Raw genomic sequence first — 24,415 nt, 5'->3', positions numbered from 1 at the left:
GCGGAAAGGGAGGCTGCCTCCACCCAGGCCGAGGGCGGGGCCAGCAGGTGGAGAGCAGCTGGGGGAAGCTGCAGCTGCTCCAGCCGGCAGGTGTGAATTGGATGGAGGAGGTGGCAGCAGGGCCAAAGACACCACCAGGCGGAGGCAGGGCGAGGCGGACTGCGATTCCTCCCGCTTCTCTGTGTCCTCAGACTGTCTCCTAGCTGCCCGTCGGCTGAAGCCAGATGGGTGCAGCAGCCTGCAGGGGTTGGCCCAGGCGACGGAGCAGGTGGGGAAAACAGGAATAAATCCGAGCATCAAAGGATGGCCCTTGACTTAGGAAACCTGTAACATGGGTAGGAAAGAAACCAGAGGCACCGACAGAGGAAACGTCAACGTCAGCTCAGCCAAGCTGGCACTTCCTGTGTCCTGAGCGGAGCACGGGTGTCTGGGCCCAGAGTGGAAGTGAGGGGAGCCACTGTGGGCAGAAGCCTCAACAGGGCGGCCAGGCATAGCTGGGCCTCCGCTCCCCAGCCTCTGCTGTGCTGAGATGCCGGTGCGGCCATCCTGACCTGGCAGCTGCTCCTCCTCTCCAGGGACATGCCACGCTGGTGTGACCCAGCCTGCAGGGCGGACCTCACCTCCAGCCGCAGCCTGGCTCCTCTCCTTGCCTTCAGTATCTCTCTCAGCAGGGTCGTCCCCCTGCCCCGAGTGTGGGTCTTCTTAATGTGAGGAAAACCCACAAGTCCTTTCATCTTTATGAAAAGAAAGGAAGGAAGGAAGAAGGGGGTCTTTGGTCACCACTGGGGAACAGTCACACAAGCAGCTGATTTTGGTGCCGTGAAGGGACCCATGGGTCGCCGCTGCAGAAACCTGACCCACGTGGTTGGAGCCTCGGCCAGGTTGACAGCCCAGGATAGAAGAGACTCTCAAGAGCAGCTCCTCCTCCTTCAGCTAGGACGCCCCAGAGTCGGAGAGGGAACTAAGAACTTCTAGAATCTAAGTCGGACTTAGGAATAAGCAGGGCTGGAAACAGGGCAGAGAAGTGACTGTGGCAGAGACGTCGGTGGGGACAGTGGCGTGCTACCTCACACAGCATCTCAGTACAGCGGAGGCTGGGGAGCGGAGGCCCAGCCATGCCTGGCCGCCCTGTTGAGGCTTCTGCCCACTGTGGCTCCCCTCACTTCCACTCTGGGCCCAGACCCCCTGCTCTGCTCAGGACACAGGAAGAAGAACTTCTGGGTTTCCTCACATTAATAAGTGTGGTGTCACTTTGTGGTGCTGCTGTTGAGACTGGGAATGGTCATGGTCTGAATCCTTAAAGTGTGTGGTGGCCCCCACAGGACACCCAGAGTCCCAGAAACAGGAATTTGTTCCCAAGAATCATCCTGGAGTCTGGGGCTCTTGGTCGTCCAGACACTGAACTGCTCCTTCAGCCCCCTGCTGCCCCGGGCCCTCGTGGTCAGCTCTGCTCCCCTCCTCCGCAGTCCGTGCCCCACGCCGTGCTGGAACACTCTCGCCCTCCTCTGTATCCCTGCACTTTCCCCTGATAGAAGCACACCTGGCCTGCTCTGCCAGGCACCAGGCTGCGGGGACTGAGGCAGGGACCTGTCCTGCCCACAGATGGATGTGAAGCACTTTGAAAACTGGCGTTTTTAGGTGAATATACGAATGGCGGCTGTGCGAGGACCCTCTGTGTATTGAAAAATGTTTGTCTATACCTTCTATAAAATGAAGATCTCTCTCTTTCTCCTCTCTTTTCTGGGTGCTGGGGATGGAACCCAGGGCCTTGTGTATGAAGGCAAGCACTCTACCAACTGAGCCGTGTCCCCAGGCCCAATGGGGAGAAGAGAATCCACCTCGACAGGATGGTCTCTGCACAACTTCAGGTGCCCACCATTTTAGAGCAGGGTGCGTGATGTGAAGAGAGGCTGCATTGACTTGAAACCTGTGGGAGGGTTGTGCCGCCACAGATGTCACAGCCCCCTGGCCTCCTGCAGAGTGTCACAGTGTCAAGCGACTTCTTCTTTGCCAAACTCCCTGATACCCTATTGATGCGTCTATGTATGGCATCAGCGGAGATGCAGCCACGGACGGTGAGGGGGCACTTGCTTACACTTGACCTGGGCTGCTGCACCACACAGGCCTGCGTGATGGTGGCCATGGCTGGGGGAGCTGCGTGGCCCTGCAGTTACTGGGCCTGCGTGATGGTGGCCACGGCTGGGGGCCTGGGGGAGCTTCGTGGCCTTGCCACCGCTGGGCCTGAGTGATGGTGGCCGTGGCTGGGGGAGCTGCGTGGCCCTGCAGTTACTGGGCCTGCGTGATGGTGGCCATGGCTGGGGGCCTGGGGGAGCTTCGTGGCCTTGCCACCACTGGGCCTGCGTGATGGTGGCCGTGGCTGGGGGTCTGGGGGAGCTGCGTGGCCTTGCCGTCTCGGTGCGCGTCCTGGTTCCTCCAAACACAAGGGCCCCTTCAGCAGCACCAGCTGCTGAGGGCGAGGAAGGGCGCTCCCAGCCGGGCAGGCTGCCGGAGCTCAGGAGTGCAGGCTGGAGAATGACCCGGGAATGTCCTGGCTCTGACCCGCCAGCCCCTCCCCTGCCCGGCACGGAACCCCCTCTGCCCAGGACCTCTCTGAACAAAGGGCCTTTCTTGAAACGCCTCACCTGTGCCCCCTCGCAGTGCAGCGCAGCTCCCGTGTGCTCTGCTGGTGACGGGCGGCCAGCAGGTCTTCCCGAGCCTGCCCTCTGGGGGCTGCAGTGGCGGGCAGGACAGTGGGAGGCAGGGGAACTGCAGGGCGGGGCTGTGGTAACGGGGACTTAGAGGAGGTCTGTCCCTTCTCCAGCGGGAGCTCAGGTGGACTCCCAGGAGCCTCCCTCCAGCCTTTCTTTCCTCACTCTTTAATAATGGTCACAGGGCACTCTGCAGGGCCAGGTGTCCTTGGAGCTCCACAGTCACCGGGAGGCCGGGCAGACAGGCAGGGGGGAGGACGGGGGAGGAGGAGTGTCCCAGCCCCGTGCCCTTGGGCAGGAGACCCCTTTCCCTTACCCGGCCTCAGTTTACTCCTGTGCAGGAGAAGGCTCGCAGTGCAGTCCCTGCCTCCTGGAGCCGGGGCACAGCCGGCGGGCCTTGCAGATGTAGACGCCGCACTCAGCTGGCGGCCAAGCACGAGGAATTGTTAGGCCGTTTTGCAGAAGGAGAGACTGGGCCTCGGGACGTGAGAGTTTTAGACAAGAGTGCTCAGCTCAGCAGCAAACTTACAGAAAGACCCTATTCCTGATTTGGCTGTCAGAGCTCCTGTGCATGGCTGCACGTGGTCTTCTGACATGAAGAACAGCCGTCCAGTGTTGGTGGGAGAAGGGGCATTCGGGTCTCCCCCCACCTGGGCCAGAACCCACAGTGAGGACGGTCATTTGCTATAGCTGAGGTGCTGGTTGATAAGCTGGCTTCCTTGCTGTGCATGGGAGTGTCTCTGGGGTGGTTGGACTGGTCAGCCCTGTGTGAGAGCAGCCTGCCGCAGAGGCCTGTGTATGTTGTGCAGGTTCCTGAGCCTCTCTGAGGCTGTGTTTACCCCTTAGGGGGACAGCAGTAAGACTGTCCGTGCCATGCTGCAGTGCAGATGGGACCAGGCCTGTCCTCTCTCACCTGGCAAGAGCTGGTGTTAGGGCGCAGAGCTGGTGTTAGGGCGCAGAGCTGGTGTTAGGGCGCAGAGCTGGTGTTAGGGCGCAGAGCTGGTGTTTGGGCGCAGAGCTGGTGTTGGGGCGCAGAGCTGGTGTTGGGGCACAGAGCTGGTGTTAGGGTGCAGAGCTGGTGTTGGGGCACAGAGCTGGTGTTGGGGACAGAGCTGGTGTTGGGGACAGAGCTGGTGTTAGGGTGCAGAGCTGGTGTTAGGGTGCAGAGCTGGTGTTGGGGACAGAGCTGGTGTTGGGGCACAGAGCTGGTGTTGGGGACAGAGCTGGTGTTTGGGCGCAGAGCTGGTGTTGGGGCACAGAGCTGGTGTTGGGGCACAGAGCTGGTGTTGGGGACAGAGCTGGTGTTTGGGTACAGAGCTGGTGTTGGGGACAGAGCTGGTGTTGGGGACAGAGCTGGTGTTTGGGCGCAGAGCTGGTGTTTGGGCGCAGAGCTGGTGTTGGGGCGCAGAGCTGGTGTTGGGGCGCAGAGCTGGTGTTTGGGTGCAGAGCTGGTGTTAGGGTGCAGAGCTGGTGTTAGGGTACAGAGCTGGTGTTGGGCACAGAGCTGGTGTTTGGGCGCAGAGCTGGTGTTGGGGCGCAGAGCTGGTGTTGGGGCACAGAGCTGGTGTTAGGGCACAGAGCTGGTGTTAGGGTGCAGAGCTGGTGTTAGGGCGCAGAGCTGGAGTTTGGGTGCAGAGCTGGTGTTGGGTGCAGAGCTGGAGTTTGGGTGCAGAGCTGGTGTTGGGTGCAGAGCTGGAGTTTGGGTGCAGAGCTGGTGTTAGGGTGCAGAGCTGGTGTTTGGGTGCAGAGCTGGTGTTGGGTGCAGAGCTGGTGTTGGGCACAGAGCTGGTGTTTGGGTGCAGAGCTGGTGTTAGGGTGCAGAGCTGGTGTTGGGGTACAGAGCTGGTGTTGGGGCACAGAGCTGGTGTTGGGGCACAGAGCTGGTGTTTGGGCGCAGAGCTAGTGTTTGGGGGACAGAGCTGGTGTTGGGCACAGAGCTGGTGTTGGGGCACAGAGCTGGTGTTGGGGCACAGAGCTGGTGTTGGGTGCAGAGCTGGTGTTTGGGTGCAGAGCTGATGTTGGGTGCAGAGCTGGTGTTGGGCACAGAGCTGGTGTTTGGGTGCAGAGCTGGTGTTAGGGTGCAGAGCTGGTGTTGGGCACAGAGCTGGAGTTTGGGTGCAGAGCTGGTGTTGGGCACAGAGCTGGTGTTTGGGTGCAGAGCTGGTGTTTGGGGGACAGAGCTGGTGTTTGGGGCACAGAGCTGGTGTTGGGTACAGAGCTGGAGTTTGGGTGCAGAGCTGGAGTTTGGGCACAGAGCTGGTGTTTGGGTGCAGAGCTGGTGTTTGGGTGCAGAGCTGGTGTTTGGGTGCAGAGCTGGTGTTTGGGTGCAGAGCTGGTGTTGGGGCACAGAGCTGGTGTTTGGGTGCAGAGCTGGTGTTAGGGTGCAGAGCTGGTGTTGGGCACAGAGCTGGTGTTGGGTACAGAGCTGGTGTTGGGGCACAGAGCTGGTGTTGGGCACAGAGCTGGAGTTTGGGTGCAGAGCTGGAGTTTGGGCACAGAGCTGGTGTTTGGGTGCAGAGCTGGTGTTTGGGTGCAGAGCTGGTGTTTGGGTGCAGAGCTGGTGTTTGGGTGCAGAGCTGGTGTTGGGGCACAGAGCTGGTGTTTGGGTGCAGAGCTGGTGTTGGGTGCAGAGCTGGAGTTTGGGTGCAGAGCTGGAGTTTGGGTGCAGAGCTGGTGTTGGGTGCAGAGCTGGAGTTTGGGTGCAGAGCTGGTGTTAGGGTGCAGAGCTGGTGTTGGGTGCAGAGCTGGAGTTTGGGTGCAGAGCTGGTGTTGGGTGCAGAGCTGGAGTTTGGGTGCAGAGCTGGTGTTAGGGTGCAGAGCTGGTGTTGGGTGCAGAGCTGGAGTTTGGGTGCAGAGCTGGTGTTGGGTGCAGAGCTGGAGTTTGGGTGCAGAGCTGGTGTTGGGTGCAGAGCTGGTGTTGGGGTACAGAGCTGGTGTTGGGCACAGAGCTGGTGTTGGGTGCAGAGCTGGTGTTGGGCACAGAGCTGGTGTTGGGCACAGAGCTGGTGTTTGGGACATGGGCATTTGCTTATCTTTTCAGGGTCCATGTCTGGTGCTGGGACCCAAGAGGTTCCCTTAGCCCAGGAACAAAGTAGGCCTGAAGTGACATTGCCACCCAGGTGTGAGCATGAGCATCACAGTTCAGAGGCCGAGGCCAGGCGTCCCTGGCACACCATGCCCTGTGTCGCGGGGTCTCGCTTTCCTGTGCAGAGGCAGCCACAGAGCCCCTCCCCAGCACCCAAGTCCATCCTCCTGATGACATCCGCTCCCCAACACCAACCCCTCCAGGAAGCCCAGGTGGCACCCCACCTCCCCCCAAAATGGCACGCCCCACTCATTCTGCCGCGCTCTCCTGCATCTCTCCTGGCCGGCTGAGCCCCTCTTGGGACACCTGCTCCCTGACCCGGGGCCCCTTCCCTTCTCTAACTTCTCTGGTGATTGATGCTTCTCTTTCCTAATGGCGGGCTTCTGTCCCTGCCCTCCCGGGGACCTCGCCGCACGCTGTGGGTGCCCTTCACCCACAGGCCACCTCCCCAGGGCCGCTTCCGTTCCTTAGGAGCACGGACTCTTCCACCTGCCCCTGCGCTCAGGGCACTCGGCCCTGCGTGCAGTGGGGTGCGAGGAGTCTCCCTGGCCGCGTCTCCTTCCCAGGTCAGCTCTGCTTGTCACAGGTGACACCTGCCCTGGTGGCCTTCCCCTCAGCAGGTGCTGCTGGGTCTTTGTCCTCTGATTGATGGGAGGGAGGAGAGTTGTCCCAGGGGTGTCCTTGTGCAGAGTGTTGCCCACAAGCCTCTGTGGGGCTCATGGAGGAGTGACCAAGTGCAAGGTTCCTGGTGGAGTATTCTGGGAGCTCTTGCTGGCAGGTGGGGGCCTCCTTGGAGGGCTGTGTGCAAGGCTGCAGCTGCCTGGGTCTGGCTTCTCTGAGCTTGCTGCACTGTGGCCTGTTGGATTCTTAGTGCTGCTTTGAGTTCCCCACGTCCAGAGGTGACACAATGACTCAGGGAAGAATGGAGTTCCAGCCTCGCACTGCAGGGCCGCGGCTGGAAGAGCTCCTACACCTCCTGTCTTCATACATTCCTCCCTGTTCTTCCCCTGTCCCTCCACCCAGAGAGAACCCCAGACCTTTCCTCCATTGTGCGCCTCCTCACTGCATCTGTGGCCGGCTGTTCCTGCCTCGGCCCTCCCTGGCTTGAGGGTCTCTGCTTCCCTCCCTGGCCCTCGGATATCTCTTGTTTATGGGCTGCTGGGATTTTTCCAATAACCTGAGATGAATCTACCAGGCCCCACAGGTAGTGCACCTCCGCCTCCCAGCCATAAACCACGCCGGGCTTTCATCTGCGATTGCCTGGGTCCGAGGCAGGTGGGAGGCACAGCAGCGGGGGAGAGGCAGCCTGAGCCGTTCCAGACCCTCTTTTTACAAGAAAGGCCCCGAGAAGCACGTCTGGACTTGGTGCCAAGCCAGTTCACTTCACTCTGCTGGGCTGTGCGTGGAGACTGGCTCTCTGGCCTCCCCTCCAGGAGTCAGATTTATGCTGGGCCTGTCTAAACGGCCTCCGGGGATGCTGACATTTGTTGTGGGAGAGCTCGAGTGGTGTTCCTTTCATCTCCACTGAGGGGTGTCGGCTTAAATTATGAGGCCCGGCCACAGCCCCATCTGGGTGTGGGAGTCTCTGGCAGCCGCTCCTCTGCTGTTTGAACGTTTCCTTCATCTTCCGCTCGCAGCACTCCCACGGCTCTGAGAGCTTCCCTTTCTCTTTGACAAGTTCAAAGCCTGCAGTCCAGGTCCTACCTGTGCTCCCAGGAGAAATGGGAACCCGAGTCCAGCAGGTCTGCACTGCTGAAAGAGCAGGGCACTCCGACCGTCCCAGGAGCAGAGCGGAGGATGTCACATGCCCCTCATGTTTACACACGGTGCCTGAAGCTGGTGAGGGTCAGCAATGGCCAGCTGACCCTGGCCAGCTGGGTGTGGCATCTGCCTGCGTGTGGGAGGTGCCACGTGCCCCTCCACCCCTCCGTCCTCAGACTCTCTCACCCAGACCTGCCAGGACACCCGAGAGTCCCTGGGTGGTGGGGCGGGCAGAGGCACGTCCTGCCCAGTGAATGTGTGCTGTTGACCGGGAGCAACCTCAGACGGTGCCAGGAGGACTCCGAGGGTCAGCCCAGGGGAGGGGTCTCAGGTGTAAGCTGTGAGGGAGAGCAGCTTGGAGAGGTCCAGGGCAGGGGTCAGCAACCACAGCGTGCAGCCACATCTGGCCTGGTGCCAGTCCTGCCTGCCACAGGGGACTCCTGGCAAAGGCTCCCTTTCTCCTCTCCTGGGCAGCCCCGTCCATCTGTGAGGCCCTCGCTTTCGCACAGTGAACAGAGCCCAGCCTTCAAGCTGCTGAGGCTGCCCTCTGTGTCAGGCAAAGCCGGTGAGACTCACTCTCGGGTATGCTAGGGAGAGTCTGGAGACCCCCTCGGGGGCTGAGGAAAGAAGGCGTGAGAGGCCGAAGGGCAGAGGGGTCCGGAGAGACTCCAGGGCAGGCTCTCCTCGGCAGGCCCGGCCCCTCCCCTCCTCTCTTCCCTCTCCGCCTCCTCCCTCTGGACACAGCGGCTTCCTGACCCCCTACAGGGTGTGGAGGGGGTGGGGCACACCTGGCTGGGCCCCTGACGTCTTCCAGGGCTGACCTCGGAGGCCCTTCTTTTGCCCCCTTCCCTGTTGGTTCATGGAGGAGAACAGCTCTCTGGAAATAGGCATGTGCCCTAGGCAAGGTGAGCACAGTGACCGAGAGCCCCAGGGGACCGCAGCCATCCTGTCCCTGGACCAACTTCAGAACTCACCCCTCCTTCTGCAGCCAGCACCCAGGGGAGGGGTCTCAGTGTGTACGCCGTGATGTCCCCATCAGGGACACTGCACAAAGCCCACTCGCTGTGGGCTGGGGTCAGTTCTGCAGAGAGAAATGCCAGAGTCCAGCACCAGAGCTCAGCCCTCCCCTGGACACGAGGCTGCTGGCACCTGAAAACAGGCATCTAGGGCTGAGGACACGTCCTTTGTGTTGAAGTAGTTATGGCGATTTTCATGTTCCAGGCAGCCCAGGCCTTCCCATGCAGTCATCATTTAATTTCAACAATAGTTACAATTCTCTCTCTGTCTCTCTCGCTCTCTCGCTCTCTGTCTCTCTCTTTCTAACAGGAATTTAGCTCGGGGTGCGTAACCACATCCACAGCCCTTTTTATTGTTTTTTGTTTGTTTTGAGACCGGGTCTCGCTAAGTTGCTTAGAGCCTCACTAAGTTGCCGAGGCTGGTTTCAAACCTGTGGTCCTCCGGCCTCAGCCTCCTGGCGGGCTGGGCGTGCAGGCGAGTGCACCATGCTAGGCCACAGTTACTCTTCCTGATGAGAAAACTGGATCTTGGAAAAGTGTTCACAGCCCTGCAGACTCATCCTTGAGCTGCCTGACCCTGGCAGGACTCCACAGGACACATGCGTGGGTGGGATGTCAGCCTGTTTCTGCAGAAATGCCACTGGAGGTTCCCTGGGGCCAGGGGGCCTCCCTGGACACAGGGTCAGGTGGTCTGAGCAGTGGACTGACCAGGCCTGCAGGGTGAACCTCTCATCCTCCGGGAGGGTCTCTTCCCTTCCTGAGGCGTTCAGTTCCTAGGGTCAGTCTCCCCCTTCCAGGAGGACCCGAAGCCCCTCTCCCAGCGTGGCTGAGACCAGCTGCATTGTCCCCAGGAAGGCACACAGAGGAGGACCCTGGCTGGGACCCTTTTTGACCTTTCAGTGTCTCTTATTTGTATTCTTGAGGAAGGGAGGCCCAGGAAAAAGACAGCACCTATTAAGCACCACCTGTATGGCAGGATCCCAGCTGCTTGCACACAGGACTCCGAGGACACCCACTGGGTGGGCATTATTGCACGTGAGGAAGCGGCGGGGAGGTGACAACTGGCATGGGGCTGTGCCTGCATTAGGTGCCCCTTCAGCCCAGGGGACTCGGCTGAGTGCCCTTCGTGCCCAAGCTGTGGTTTACATGTTTGCAGGAGGACAGGGCCTCTGAGCTTCAGATGAGAAGGCCCTGGTGGAGCCAAACTGGGAGCTCGGAGCTGGCCAGGCGATAGGAGCGGCTCGGTGGCAGCTGAAGAGGTCAGGGACCAGGCTCACGTGGCTGGGCCCTCTGGGGGCTTCCTTGAAGGGCCAGAGGGACTGGCGCAGAGCAAACCCAGGGCAGAGGTCCTCCCTAGAGCCAAGAGGACCCGGGAGATCTGGGGGGCCATCCTTAGGATGAGTGGACACAAGCCCCTGTACAGGAAGCCTTCCTCACACGGCTCTGCAGGGCCTGGCGCAGCTTCCCAAGAGGTAGCCTGGGTCCTAGGTCTTGACCCCTTAAAGTCACCCCTGTCCTGCCTGCTGCCTACGGAATGGATGCCGTTCACATGGTCTGCAGTTACTCTGTGAAGGGTTATCTATGCTATGGACAGCAGTTTTGATGGCCTCAGCCTGCAGGTGGTCCACCCAGTGCTGGTCCTCGATGGCCTTTGGAGCAGAGTTCTTCACGGTGTCTGGGAAGCTCGGAGCACTCGGTGTTGAGCTGAGGCCTGGGGGGTCCTCCTGATGACAAGCACCCACTGCTGACTTGCAGGCCGAGCAGCATGCTGGTGCCTGAGCAACAGCCGCTACCTCTTGCTCCGGGGAGGCCAATGAGCAGGCTCTCCTGCCGAGGAGGCAGCACGCTGGACCAGCCAGGGCGGAGCACTATGGCGACGACCCAGTGTAGCCTGGACCTCCTGATTCCTGCCCTGGGTTCGAAGTGCTCTCCTTAGCTCTTCCTGGGAGCTTTTGGGTCCTTGCCGCGGGCTGCTGCATGCAGCAGCAGGGTTGTCCTGACGGGGTGTGCACCCTGCTGTAGGAACCTCTGAACTCCCTGCAGCGTCTTCTCCTTCTTTCAGGCAAAAGCGACGAGGAGGAGAGCCTTTGCAAGTCTGCCCCGGGGGCAGGGAAGGGAGCCTCTGAGGACGGCAAGGACCACAAGCGCCCCAAACGCCCCAGAACCATCCTGACCACCCAGCAAAGGAGAGCGTTCAAGGCCTCGTTCGAAGTCTCCTCCAAGCCCTGCAGGAAGGTACAGGAGGGCAGAGGGGAGGGCAGGGGACAGCACTGCTTCTCTGGGTGCCAGGCTCCTCTGGAGGTTGGCACACGGGGTCCCAGTGGTGGGGAAGAGGGGTCAGTCTGTGCAGGAGCTGAGCTCTGCTGGGGACTCTGGGCAGGGATCCCAGGCCTCCGTGTGTGGTGCCCGTCCACACTCAGAAGCCTTCGTTTTGGTGTAGGCTAAGACGCTGTGACAAGGAATGTGGGATGCGGTGGCCTGTTTGTTCCGTGCAGTGTGCCAGGGACCCCTTCGAGCTACAGGCTTTCCTTTGGTGGAGATGGACCCTGGCTTTGAAAGCCCCCTCCGAGCTGTAGGGGCTGTGCCCAGGGGGCTGCAGTGAACCTGGTATAAAGAAACTCGGGCCTTAGTGAGAGAGGGGTGTGTTCTCCCTACACCACAGTCCCAAGGAGAGCAGGCCGAGGCTGACGGCAGCTGCGCTGTCCATCACACGGGGCCCAAGGGCTGTCCAGCTGTCACTCTGTTTCCCACCACCAGGGAGGGGAGGGGGCCGTGCAGCCAGGCGCCGGTTCCCGGGTTTGCTCGGCCACTCCCTAGGTGAGGGGGCGAAGCTCAGTCCTGCAGGAGAGGACCCGGTGCCCTGTTGTGCTCAGGACTCACTGTGGGAGGGAGGAGGTGGGTCTGGGACAGTGACCTGGCGCTGCCACGACGACTGTGGCCGTCACTGAGCGTTCATGGTTGACCAGCTGCCTGCCATGTGTGGGCACTGTCTTTGACACAGTGAAAGGAGAGTGATCGTTGTTGTGAAATCTGTGAAGGAAATACCGTTTTTAAGAGGTCAGCATTGCTTCTTCTCCTTCCTATTGGAATTCCTCAGCCTTTGCTGTAGCGAGCAGGTAGCCCGGAGTCGGAGTCACCCCACAGACATTCACTGCCTGTTCTGGGCTCGGGCTGCGGCCCCCCAGGGTCCAGGTGTGGGCGGCTCCGCCTGCTCTTGTGTGGTCCTGGCTGAAGAAGCAGTGCCCTCCTGGGACGTGTTCTCCTGAAGGTGGCCGAAGGCAAGAGGCCAGGCCAGAGGAGCCAGGGAAGTCTTTGCTGGATGTCACCCTGATTCACAGGCCAGTCGAGGCTGGGGCTTAGCCCACGGGGCAGGGGCTGAGGGTCACAACTGGTGGAACACAGCGCCCTCTGTCACCAGGTGCCCTTCCTTCCCCGCCCTCACAGAGGTGCACTCCGCGGGGCACTGTAGGAAGCGGCTTCCGGAGGCGGCTTGCTCAGGACAGGTTGTCCTCCCCTGAGGGCTTCCCAGCCTCCGTGAGGCCACGTGCTGGAGGCTGGTTCCTGGGCACCTTTCAGACCAACAGCGAGGAGTGGCGTCCATCAGGATGTAGCTCCAGGGTGTGGGCTGGAGGACAAAGGAGCCCTGGGCCATGGGAGGGGCGTCCACTCTGGAATCAGGCAAGGCCCTGGGAACAGGTGGCTTCCGAGCCGGGCCTCTGAGCAGTGGATAGGGTTTCAGCAGGTGCAGGGCCCCGCTTAGCAGGAGGGTGGATGGGCCTTGAAAGTCCTGATCCTCCCCATGTGAGCTCAGCCCAGTGGCATGATTAGGGTGAGCACTTCCAGGCCCGGGGCTCGCTCTCTGCGTGTTGTTCAGGGCGTTTTCCAATCCCATCTTCTCCCGAGACTCCCAGGAGGGGCCATGTCTCTCTGGCCTCTCTGCAAATCTACTTTATGGGCTGCCCCTCTCCCGCTCTCCTGCCAGCCTCATTGTGAGCCTGGATGGCCGACAGATGTTTAAACACCTTCTTTATTATCTGGACCCCTCATCCTGGTCCCTACCTGGCCCCAGTGCATGTGTCCGCTGGCCCTGCTGGGTTCCAGGTGGCCCCGATTTTCTGTCTCTTTCTGGGAAGGGCTCCCTCAGGGTAACAATGCAGAACCCCCAGAGTCTCTGAGTTAGAGGGACAAAGGTCCATGGATTTAGGTGGGAGGAGGGAGGGTGGACAGCCCTGGGAAAGCGGTCTTCACCCTGTTCCTCCACCAGTGGCCTGCAGCTGCAGCATCCGGCACTTTCTAGGGCTGACTCCAGAGCGGGGGACGCCTGCAGCTCTCCTGGGAGCGTGGGTCTGAGTTCACAAGTGGGTGGGGTCGGCCACCGTCCCATCACTGCGACCAGGTCCCCGACAGAACAGTTAAAGGAGAGGCGGCTTATTTTGCCTCATCCAGGGTCCCCCAGCTCCGCTGCTGTGACGCAGCGCATCGTGGTGGGAGTGTGGCGAGGAGGCCACCGACCTCCTGGCAGCTGGGGAACAGAGAGGGCTGGAGCAAGAGGCCGGTGGCAAGATAGAGTCCCCAAGGGCAGACCCACTTCTTCCCCTCCAGCGGTCCATTCAGTCACCAGGACTGATCCTCCGACGAGGCTGGAGCCCTTGCGATCCTGCCAGTCCTCAGAGCTCACCTCTGGTCATGCTGCCCGGGGACAGGCCTTCAGCACCGGCCTTTGGGGTCTGTTTGCCTGGACTCCTTTCCACCTGGAGGGAAGCCTGTCTGGCCGCTGACTTTGGCTGAGCATGAATCAGGCCCTGGGCTCTGCACAGAGCGGCCTGTTGGCCTCCCCGAGGCTGCACAGGAAGTGCTCTGCCTCCTTCCCGCCCTGCACTGCCGCGGGCGCTACAGGAGTAACCGTGGCTTGTTCCAGGTGAGGGAGACTCTGGCCGCGGAGACGGGGCTGAGCGTCCGAGTGGTGCAGGTGTGGTTCCAGAACCAGAGGGCTAAGGTAAGGCTCCTTGCCTCCTCCGTGTCGCCCTTCCTGCCGCGGGAGCAGAGGGCTGTGCCCTGGCCACCAGTTCCTGCCCGAGCTCCTGGAGAGCAGCTCTCTCCAGCAGCAATCCTGCTGCCGCGGGTCTTCAGCCAGGCGCCAGGGAAGGCCCACTGAGGCATCTGTTTGGGGGAATGTCCTGGTGGCCCTGCCTCTGAATCCGGCCAGCCACCATCAGGTCCTTGGAAAACCATATTCTTTAATTTACATTTTTCAATGTATACCTGCGCACTACAGATACCAGGGGATCTTTGTTTGTTTCGTTTCATTTCATTTTTGATATTTCAAAGAGAAACCCAAAAGCACTCTGACGACTGGCCCAAGACCGCCTGTTGGCGTGGTGGCGTGAGAGCCCTCCCTCCCCTTCAGCTCAGCCCACCCTGCCACCCTGCCCTCCTGCCCTCCTGGCTGGCCAGGGCCTGCCACCCTGTCGTGGGCCCTCTTGGAACTTCTGCCCCTGCCTTTTCCTACCCCTGCAAGTGCCCGTGTCCCGCCTCCCTGGTCTGCCGAGGGGCTGCATCGCTGCGTTTGCTCCGGGTGGGCCAGGGGACCGTTCCTGCAGCCGAATTCCCCAGAGTGGGGCTGGGGGTGGGTGAGTCATCTGAAGAGGCTCCCTTCCCCACGGAGGCATAAAGCAGAGAAGCACTCAGACCTCCGGGAACCTTGCAGTAAAGACATTTGTTTTAAAATGCAGTGTTTCTCTCTCTCTCTCTCTCTCTCTCTCTCTCACACACACACACACACACACACACACCATGTGTTTACATACTACAGGGCACCAGTGTTCCACAGGACACAGTTTGGGAAACGTGGGGCTCAAGGGTCTTAGCCGAGGCTCTGGTGGCTCTCACACTCAAGGTGGCCGTGGGGAGGAAGAGTGTCCCGGCTCACCCAAGCCACCTGCGGTCAGCCCTTGCTGAGAGGGAGCCCCTGTTCCTGTGGGGTGAGCGTGCTCCCCAGCAGCTGGGAGGGGTCTTGGGGTGCTCGTCCTCAGCCTGGCTTCATATGGGGGTAGGTGCCTCCTCCACGTGCCAGCCTCTCAGCGGAGGGCGGAGGCCCTTCCCTGCCCCTGGTCAGTGGCCTGTCGTGGCCGACTCTGATGGGCCGTCTCTCCCACCAGATGAAGAAGCTGGCCCGTCGGCAGCAGCAGCAGCAGCAGGACCAGCAGAACACGCAGCGGCTGAGTTCTGGTAAGCCCTGCGCCCCAGGCCGGCACCTGCCCAGCTCCATGAGTGACGGGCACTCAGTGGAGCCCAGCCCCCCACTCGAGAGAGAAGCCCGCCACATGGGGGTGAGCCAGGGGAGCCCGTGAGAGCACGTGGGCCCCAGCAGCACTTCCAGAGCTCTGGCTCGTGCAGAGCCTGGTCTGGACCGGGCAGGGTTAGGGCACACGTCAGAACGTCTGTGGAGCCAGGGGCGGGTCCTGTTTCTCATGTCCAGTCCCCCTCCTCCTAGGACGGCCAGTTTGGTAGAAGACCCTGTCATCCCTGTGCAGTTACCTGAGACCACCGACTTAGCACAGGAGAGATGGTCTGGCTTGGGGTGCCACGTTGGGCCTGTTGCCTTGGGGTCCGTGGGGAGTGTGTGGCACAGGAATTGCCTGCCCCGTGGGGACCAGAAAGCAGAGTCAGGCGAGGGGGCTGGAAGGACAGAGAGGGAGCTTCCGGGCACGTGCCAGGGACCCGCTTCCTCCCACTGGTCCCCGAAGCCGCCCCGTCCCCCACAGTGCCACAGGCTCAGAACCAAGCCTCTAGCATCGGCCTCTGGAGGAGACCCATTTCCAAACCAGAGCCACCCCTTCAAAATAGTGTAAAACAATGACAATACATAAACCCCAAGGTGAGCCGAAGTTACAGTCCCCCTCGCAGAGGACGAAGGCTCCGCCAGTCTCACCTCTGACGTCGGTGAGGGTCGGACCCAGTTTGGGAGTCGTCTTTGACTACCTCTGTTGGACTGGGCTTTCTTTCTTTTTTTTCGACATCATATATATTTTATTTATTTTTTTAAATTTTTTTTTATTATTAGTTGTTCAAAGCATTACAAGGCTCTTGACATATCATATTTCATACACTGGATTCAAGTGGGTTATGAACTCCCATTTTTACCTCGTATACAGATTGCAGAATCCCATCGGTCACACGTCCACGTTTTTACGCACTGCCACACTAGTGTCTGTTGTATTGTTGGGCTGGGCTTTCCACGCACCCCTCGCTGGATGTACCTTCTTCTTTTTTTTTTTTTAATAGGGGAGGAGTGAGGAGTTGGGAGGGGAGTGGACTTCTCGGACAGTCTGTGTTCAAGAAGTGCTAGGGAGAAAGCGTGTTAGACTCGCGTGTTAGAGCCATGTCATTCTTAAAGGACTCAGCACCCACCCGGGTTCCTTGAACGGCCTGGGCCTGGGCCTGGGTCTCACACGCAGTGTGCGCACAGGCCTCCTGCAACCTTGGTGAAGTTCAGGTTCTGATTTTTAAGGAAGGTCGTGTGGCCCCAAGAGCCTAGGTGTTTAACAAGCTCTCAGGCGGGGCCACTGCTGCAGGCCCATGGGCCGCTTCTTGAAGGCTGTGCCACCAGACGTTGGTCCTCGTCCTGGCTTAGACCCTGAGCTTGCTTGACGTCTGGGCTAGGCTTGATCCATAACTTGGCCCTTGCAGCCAAGAGTCCCCTAAGTCTCACTTAACAACGAGAGATGCTGACAGAGGGATGAGCTGAGCTGGATGGGCTGCTGGGAAGTGGGCAGCGAGCTGGTCAGGAGCTAGAGCTGCTTCGGCTTCTCCTTGATGCCAGGGGACTGGGACCAGCTGTTCCATCCCTCACACCGTGGGCTGTGCATCCTCAGGTGGGGAAATGGCCCCTGCCAGTTCTGCCTCCCAGGGCCCTGCGATATTCGGAGGGCCTGGGGTGATGTTAGCTGATCCCATCTAGAAGGTACTGGCGGGGCCTTATGAGAACACAGACTCCAATCCTTGGCTTTAGGGAGCTCCCCGGAGGCTCCTGGGGAGACTCAGGAAGCAGACACTGGGAGGCGGAGGAGGCGAGACCCTGGGCACCAGCAGCACACTGGCTCTAGAGCACGCAGTGTCCTGGAGTCCTCCCGTCATCCGGTGAGGTCTGCTGGTCAGATGTCATGATTCCCACTGGACTGGGGGCTCCTGATGGGTGATTGGTGGACCTTTATGTTCATCCTCCAGGGCTGCCACACCTGAGTGTGGATCCGAGCCTTTGTTTAAATGCCATGTTTCCAGGGTGTGCTGGAAATTCAACTGCCCAGTCCCACTGCATCCCTGACCTCCAAGGTGAGGGCCTTTGGCTGGGCACAGGCTGAAGCCACTCATGTCAGCTCAGCTCCTTCCATCTTGTAAAGGTGGGATAAGGCCCAGGCATGAAGCTCTGCAGCCTCCATCACATCACTGGGGGGCAGCTCGAGGTGGCCTCTGTAATTCTCAGCACCTGGTGTCTGCACCCTTCAGTGGCCACTCCCACACTGTGTAGGTCTGACCTAGAGTGTGATTTCCAAATGTCCGGAGAGATGTGGTGGTGTCTGCCTGGGGCGTCCTGGATCACAGCATGGACATCTGGTGGTGAGGGGTGTGAGGTCCGGGTGGGGCTTGGGGCTGCAAATCGAGAATGATCTGCCACCTTCTCTGTTCCGCAGCTCAGACAAATGGTGGCGGGAGTGCTGGGATGGAAGGGATCATGAACCCCTACACGGCTCTGCCCACCCCGCAGCAGCTGCTGGCCATCGAGCAGAGCGTCTACAGCTCCGACCCCTTCCGACAGGGCCTCACCCCACCCCAGATGCCTGGAGATCACATGCACCCTTATGGTAAGAGGACTTGAGCCCACGGGCTCCCACCTGCCGTGGCCCCTCCTTCCCTCCCAGATGCTCACTGTGGCTTCCCCGCATGACAAGTGACCCGCAAAGCAGGGCTAGAGTCACCCCAGGGTCAGCTACTGGTGGCTGCAGGGGGAAGGCTCCTGTGTGCTCACCAGTGAGGTTCGTCTCAGAGTTCCCAGGCTTCCTCCCTGGGCACCCCTCATGTCCCCTCCACTCTCTCTGTGAGCCAGTGCTCGGAGGTGAGGCCCGGGGGCCCCCGAGGAGGGTGAGCCCAGGGCTGCAAGGCTAACAGCTCAACCTCAGGTTGACTGTGGGCCACTCACAGAGTCTCGGAGGAGTGCAATGCATTGATCTGTAGATGGAATCACTGTGCCTCTCACTCTGATAGCTAAAAGATACTTTGATAGCTAAAAGAAGTATCAAAGACAAAATCCTCACGAAGATTTTGTCCACCTTTCTCCCTCGCTTAAAAACATTCACGGCCAGGTGTGGTGACACACGCCTGTAATCCCAGCAGCTCAGGAAGCTGAGGCCAGCCTCAGCAACTTAGTGAGGACCTCAGCAACTTAGTGAGGCCCTGTCTTAAAATGAAAAATAAAAGACTCGGGATGTGGCTCAGTGGTCAAGCGCCCCTGGCCTCAATCCCCAGCCCTCCACCCCTCCAAATGAGTTCTCTTGTTAAACCGCGCCACCTGCACACACCTCACACTCAGCAAGCCTTCACCAGGCTGGACCTCGCAGGGTCTCTCTGGCTGACCTCATCCATGCACAGATCTGTGCACACAACGCATATCCCTGACGTCCTGTGACACACGAGCACCTCCCTGGTGTCCATCCTTCAGATGGCACAGTCCAGTGGGGCCTCTTTACTAGGCCTTGGTAAGCAGCCAGAGGGGGTTTGTGTCACCTTCTTCCTCTCAGAGTCTCCGAAGGCCCCTGGTGACCTCACAAGGTTGCACTGTTTGCCCCTGGTTACTTCAGGCACAGGTGAAGGCCACCTTGCCTCCCCTCTGGCTGCTGCTTCCCTCGGCTGTCCCAGGAGGAGCCCTCCTGGCTTCTGTGTTGGGGGTGCACCCCGTCCTCCCCCCGCCCCTGTCCTGCATCACGCAGCTTGGGAAACAGAAGGCACTCGGCCTGCGTGTTCTGTTGGAGAGGCAGTGGTCATCCTGGACGCTCCTGTCAGACTCTCGAGAGCCACTTCTGAGGCCAAGTCTACAGGGTCCCTGGCCCAGCCTCTGCAGGCCCCTGGCCCAGCCTCTGCAGGCCCCTGGCCCAGCCTCTGCAGGCCCCTGGCCCAGCCTCTGCAGGCCCCTGGCCCAGCCTCTGCAGGCCCCTGGCCCAGCCTCTATAGACCCCTGGCCCAGCCTCTGCAGGCCCCTGGCCCAGCCTCTGCAGACCCCTGGCCCAGCCTCTGCAGGCTCTGGCCCAGCCTCTGCAGGTCCCTGGCCCAGCCTCTGCAGGCCCCTGGCCCAGCCTCTGCAGGCCCCTGGCCCAGCCTCTGCAGGCCCCTGGCCCAGCCTCTGCAGGCTCTGGCCCAGCCTCTGCAGGCCCCTGGCCCAGCCTCTGCAGACCCCTGGCCCAGCCTCTGCAGGCTCTGGCCCAGCCTCTGCAGACCCCTGGCCCAGCCTCTGCAGGGTCCCTGGCCCAGCCTCTGTGAGGATCCTGCCTCCCACACCTGCTGTCTGTGCATTCTGTCCTTTGCTCTGTGGCACTCCGTTTAGCACTGTGTGTCCTGGTTATGGTTCCATGTGTTGCACTTTGGACAGGAGCCCCTGTGGAGATGACAGACCCCTGGATCATGTCCCTCCTGGTTCTCTCTGTCCCCAGCCCCTGCTTTTCCTCCCCCTGGGGAAAGAGTCACAGGGGATGGGCGTTTGGCTGAATTTCCTCACACTGAGGCAAGTCTCTCCTCCCAGACCTCATGTCAGTGCCTCTTCTCCATTTCAGGTGCTGAGCCCCTGTTCCATGACCTGGATAGTGACGACACTTCCCTCAGTAACCTGGGTGACTGTTTCCTAGCAACCTCAGAATCCGGACCCCTGCAGTCCCGAGTGGGCAACCCCATTGACCACCTGTACTCCATGCAGAATTCGTACTTCACCTCTTGAGTCTTCCCAGCGTCTGTGGCTAGGCTCCCACGTGGAACCACCATATTCTGTGAGGGGCCGCTGGCTTTAGGACGGGGAGGCCAGGGCAGAGGTGGGCTGGGGAGGGAGGTGTGTGGGGTGCTGTCGTATAATGATTTGGCGTAGCTCAGCATTTCCAAAGACTGAGTGTGTTACGGATCGCCTAGTTCAGTGTTTCTAATAAGAGTCTTAGGATTAGATAGGAAGATGTGCTTATCATTAAGGACAGGGACTTTAATATAGACACTCAAGCAAGTTAGATGCCTAGGGCTCCCAACAACTTCCCGCAGTTTGGGGAAGCTCTTGTGAAGAGGTGCATATATCTGTCTGTCTGTACACCCACGACAGACAGACAGACAGCTGTGTGCGTGATTGCATAACCTTTCATACCTTGTCATCAAAGTTTATTCATAATTATAACAGACTCCAACTGTACAGCAAAAGTAACTTTATTTTCAGTGTGAACTATATTTAAGGAAATGCTTGATGCACTTAAGTTATAAAATGAGATAATTTACTTTTTATAAGCTTTATTTTTAGTTTGAAGAGATCTGTCAGCAGGGCGGAGAGGCTGCCTCCTGCCCCGTGGTGCCGGAGCCCGTCTGCTCCAGAGCCTGCGAGCCTGGGAAGCAGCTCCCTGTGCTGCCAGTCTCCTCCAGAGGAGTCCTGCTCCCTGGGGTCCAATCACTGGGTCTGGGGGGTGGGGACAGAACAATCTCTGATCACGTTCTTAGAAGCCGTGTGGCTAGATTCTTGGGCTTTCCCTCAGATTCTGACATGCTGCTGGGCGGTTGGGGGCCCTCAGCATTCACAAGTGTGGGTGAGGCTGACCATGTGGACCTACCTCCCTGGGGACACTGAGGTGCCAGGACACGTAGTAGGGCTGCAGCCCAGATCTGGTATTTGTTTAAAATAGAAGCAGCTCACCGACTTGGTGCAGCAGGCTGCCTGGGACTGCAGGCAGGAAGGCCTCTGTGTCACAGCTGAGGGTGGCAGGCCCGCCCGTACCTCTGCGAAGCCCATACTGGCAGAGCTGGCAGCTCGGGAGGAGGCTGGCGTCCTTCAGTGGCACAGGCTCAGGACCAGGGGACAGAGCAGGCGTGGTGGTGTGCCAGAGCAGGGGCTGGCCAGCTATGTCCTGAGGGCCTGCTTCCTGGTTTTTAAGGTGGCATTTAAATAAGAGAGAGGATATGTGTCAGGCTGGGTGGCCCGGAAAGCTGGACATGCTGCCTGTAGCATCTGGCTCTTTGTGGCAGCGTTTCGAGGCCCCTGTCGTCCAGGTGCTGTTTCTGCACAGCCCGTGGTGCTCTCCGAGGCTGGGAGGACCTGTGAGATGGGGGTCTGCCCAGCCCGCAGCAGCCCTGTGCACGGGGCTTCTACTCCCTGGTCTCCAGCGGGTGCTGGGAAGGGTCTTCTGTGCTAGGAGGGCTTCTGGGAACCAGAGAGGGTGGGCTGGACTCTTCTGAGGGGCTGTAACAGGTGTGGTCCCTCTGCGGGGACATCACTGGAGCCTGGCACACAGCCACAGGTCCCTTCCACTCCCTGTGAGCTGGAGCGAGCATGTCCCTTAAGGTAGAGTCTGTGTCCTGTGATTTTTGTGCCCTCGTGTATGATTTATGCAAACCACCAAGTCAGCCACACCAGTGTGACCGGCGAGAGCTCGCAGATGCTGGACAGCCCGGGTTCTGTGTGAAGCTCAGCTGGAGGGCGTGGCCGACATCATGTGAGTGAACAGGAACACGGGTCAACCGCACTTCCTCCTGGCCACGGTGAAATTAAAGACCTCTTGTAAATGAGCTGTGTTCATTCCAGGGCGGGAGGGCAGCAGGGCCGGGGCTCCAGAGTGGTGTCTATGGGGCCAGGGCACGGCCTGACCCGAAGCTTTTAGCAAACATAAGGGGTGGCCAAAGCAAAGCCCGGGGAAGGCCTCCCGCTCCCTGGGGCGAGGGCACGGCCTCACAGGCCCCGGAGGCAGAGGTGTGGTCATTCTGGCTTCATGTTCCCTGGCACAGAGCAGCGTGCACTCCTGCCATGAGAACGCTGGCTTGGCTGTGAGGGTGGGCCTCGGGGCAGCCTTCTTGCCCAGGACTGGAGGCCGACACCAGCCAGGACAGGAGGGCAGAGCTCCAGTCACCTGCAGTGTAGAGAACGGGCAGGCCATGACCAAGAGGGACACGAGTAGGAGCTCCGAATGCTGCAGGCCCCAGGAGCGTGCTCAAAGGGGACCCTGCTTTCTGTTTTCTCCCCACCTTTAATTATGCAAACCTGTCTCCCCCGGGGCTCACCACTGCACTGGGGCTTGGGAGGAGGGAGATGAGTCACAGACCAGGGAGGCCTGTGTCTGTCCCCAGCCTCCGTGGGCCTCAGCTCCCAGCTCCAGCTTCCAGAGCAGCTAGGAGTGGACATTTACCCACAGACACCTGTGTGTCCTTCAGGACCAGGGCCTGGCCTACCTGAGGAGCCGGTGGGGCCGCACAGGTGTCCATGGGGAGCGGACTGCTGCTGCCTCAACCAGGCCTTAGGGTTTACAGTGTAGGCGCAGTGGAGATGTGGGCTTGTCCTCAGGTGAAGTCCAGGCCGGTCTGTGAGGGCCCCTCTCCCCTGTGCACAGTGAGTGCTGTACAGGGCTCCCACCCTCTCCCCGTCGACTGGCTGCCCTTCTTTCCTTTGCCCTCTGAGCGGATGCCTCTAGACCTGGGCCACAGCCCCTTCACCTGTGTGCTGTGTGGCCTTGGGCTGCTTCATGCCCTGAGCTGGCTTCTGTGTGGGTGCAGGGATGGCCCAGCTCCTCCCTCAGAGGGCAGGGGTGAGCCTGCGAGCTCCAGCCCTGCCCTGGGGGGTAGCCTTGGTGCCCTGCTGTGGGCCGGGCCTGTTCTAGGTGTGGTCGCTGACCAGGTGAATGGAACCTCAGATCAAGGGTAAAGACACGAGGCCCTGGCTCCCCTGAGCCGAGGAGGCTGCTTCCCCGTCAGCCCCCCCCCCCCCCCCCCCCCGTCCAGCCCCCACGGGACAGGGCCTGGGTTCTCTGCGGGTCCTGCCCATCCTGAGCCAGGGGTCGGGTGTCATTTTAAGGCACACAGATCTTTGGCCACTGAAAACCCTGCAGATCAGTCCCAGTTACCAAGACGTGGAAGGAATCAGAGCTCCGGTGGCGTGGCGGGGTCTCTGCAGCCACAGGCTCTGTCCTTCCTCCTGCGGCCTGCTTTGGGGGAGATGAGAGGCTGGTCTGACAGCAGAGAGCCTGGGGCCAAGGTGGGGCTGCGTGCCCTGCAGAGGTGTGAGTGCGTGTGCATGTGTGTGAGTGCGTGTGTGAGCCTATGTGTGTGAGTGTGTGTGTGCGTGTGTGTGAGTGCGTGTGTGAGCCTGTGTGTGTGAGCCTGTGTGTGTGCGTGTGTGTGTGAGTGCATGTGTGAGCCTGTGTGTGTGAGCCTGTGTGTGTGCGTGTGTGTGAGTGCATGTGTGAGCCTGTGTGTGTGAGCCTGTGTGTGTGCGTGTGTGTGTGAGTGCATGTGTGAGCCTGTGTGTGTGAGCCTGTGTGTGTGCGTGTGTGTGAGTGCATGTGTGAGCCTGTGTGTGTGAGTGTGTGTGCGTGTGGTGGTCTCAGAACAGCCCCTGGATTTGGTCAGACAGGTTTTCTTCTCTGAAGCTCAGGGAGTGGAGCTCCTTGTGGAGGCCGTGGAGTGAGTGAGGGTCAGAGGGGAGTTTCAGGACGGCCTCTCCTGGCCCTTGGTCCTGCATGCCCCTACCCTGCCTTCTAAGTGGCCAGGCACATGGGAGCCTTAGGACCCCATGGTGCCCAGGTGCTGTGAGAGGACAGGGAGGGCTCTTCCCTCCATCCAGGCGCCATGTCCGTGTCGCAGGTCAAAGACGCGTGTGTGGCCGGTTCACGGCTGTCCATGACTACCAGGTGTCAGAGTGCCCCCAGGGTCCCCAGAGGCTGCCAAGTGCCCCACAGGGTCCCGAGAGGCTGCAGTGTCCCCCTCAGGGTCCCGAGAGGCTGCAGAGTGCCCCTCAGGGTCCCGAGAGGCTGCAGTGTCCCCCACAGGATCCCGAGAGGCTGCAGTGTCCCCCTCAGGGTCCCGAGAGGCTGCAGTGTCCCCCTCAGGGTCCCGAGAGGCTGCAGAGTGCCCCTCAGGGTCCCGAGAGCCTGCACTGTCCCCCGCAGGGTCCCGAGAGGCTGCAGTGTCCCCCTCAGGGTCCCGAGAGGCTGCAGTGTCCCCCTCAGGGTCCCAAGAGGCTGCAGAGTGCCCCTCAGGGTCCCGAGAGCCTGCACTGTCCCCCGCAGGGTCCCGAGAGGCTGCAGTGTCCCCCTCAGGGTCCCGAGAGGCTGCAGTGTCCCCCTCAGGGTCCTGAGAGGCTGCAGTGTCCCCTCAGGGTCCCGAGAGGCTGCAGAGTCCCCCTCAGGGTCCCGAGAGGCTGCAGAGTGTCCCTCAGGGTCCCGAGAGGCTGCAGAGTGTCCCTCAGGGTCCCGAGAGGCTGCAGTGTCCCCCGCAGGGTCCCGAGAGGCTGCAGTGTCCCCCGCAGGGTCCCGAGAGGCTGCAGTGTCCCCCACAGGGTCCCGAGAGGCTGCAGAGTGCCCCGTAGGTTCCCGAGAGGCTGCAGTGTCCCCCGCAGGGTCCCGAGAGGCTGCAGTGTCCCCCACAGGGTCCCGAAAGGCTGCAGTGTCCCCCTCAGGGTCCCGAGAGGCTGCAGAGTGTCCCTCAGGGTCCCAAGAGGCTGCAGAGTGCCCCTCAGGGTCCCGAGAGGCTGCAGTGTCCCCCGCAGGATCCCGAGAGGCTGCAGAGTGTCCCTCAGGGTCCCAAGAGGCTGCAGAGTGCCCCTCAGGGTCCCGAGAGGCTGCAGTGTC

The 24,415-nt window shown here is 60.5% G+C and overlaps 1 protein-coding gene across 1 annotated transcript in view; it reads left to right on the top strand.

Annotated features, from left to right (window-relative positions):
• LOC101957788 (LIM homeobox transcription factor 1-alpha) overlaps nt 1-22,502 on the top strand; it is a 47,125-nt gene extending 24,623 nt beyond the window's left edge. Inside the window, exons 3-7 of the mRNA XM_078023141.1 lie at nt 10,633-10,805; nt 13,489-13,566; nt 14,729-14,798; nt 17,261-17,431; nt 19,391-22,502. Coding sequence (XP_077879267.1) covers nt 10,633-10,805; nt 13,489-13,566; nt 14,729-14,798; nt 17,261-17,431; nt 19,391-19,551 — 653 coding nt within the window. The 3' untranslated portion in view covers nt 19,552-22,502. The remainder of the gene's footprint in view (nt 1-10,632; nt 10,806-13,488; nt 13,567-14,728; nt 14,799-17,260; nt 17,432-19,390) is intronic.
• The last annotated feature ends 1,913 nt before the right edge of the window (nt 22,503-24,415 follow it).

This window comes from Ictidomys tridecemlineatus, chromosome 10, assembly GCF_052094955.1.
Source record: "Ictidomys tridecemlineatus isolate mIctTri1 chromosome 10, mIctTri1.hap1, whole genome shotgun sequence".
Classification (NCBI taxonomy): domain Eukaryota; kingdom Metazoa; phylum Chordata; class Mammalia; order Rodentia; family Sciuridae; genus Ictidomys; species Ictidomys tridecemlineatus.
The sequence above is the reverse complement of the archived record's forward strand: the minus strand, read 5'-3'. Positions and strand labels throughout refer to the sequence as shown.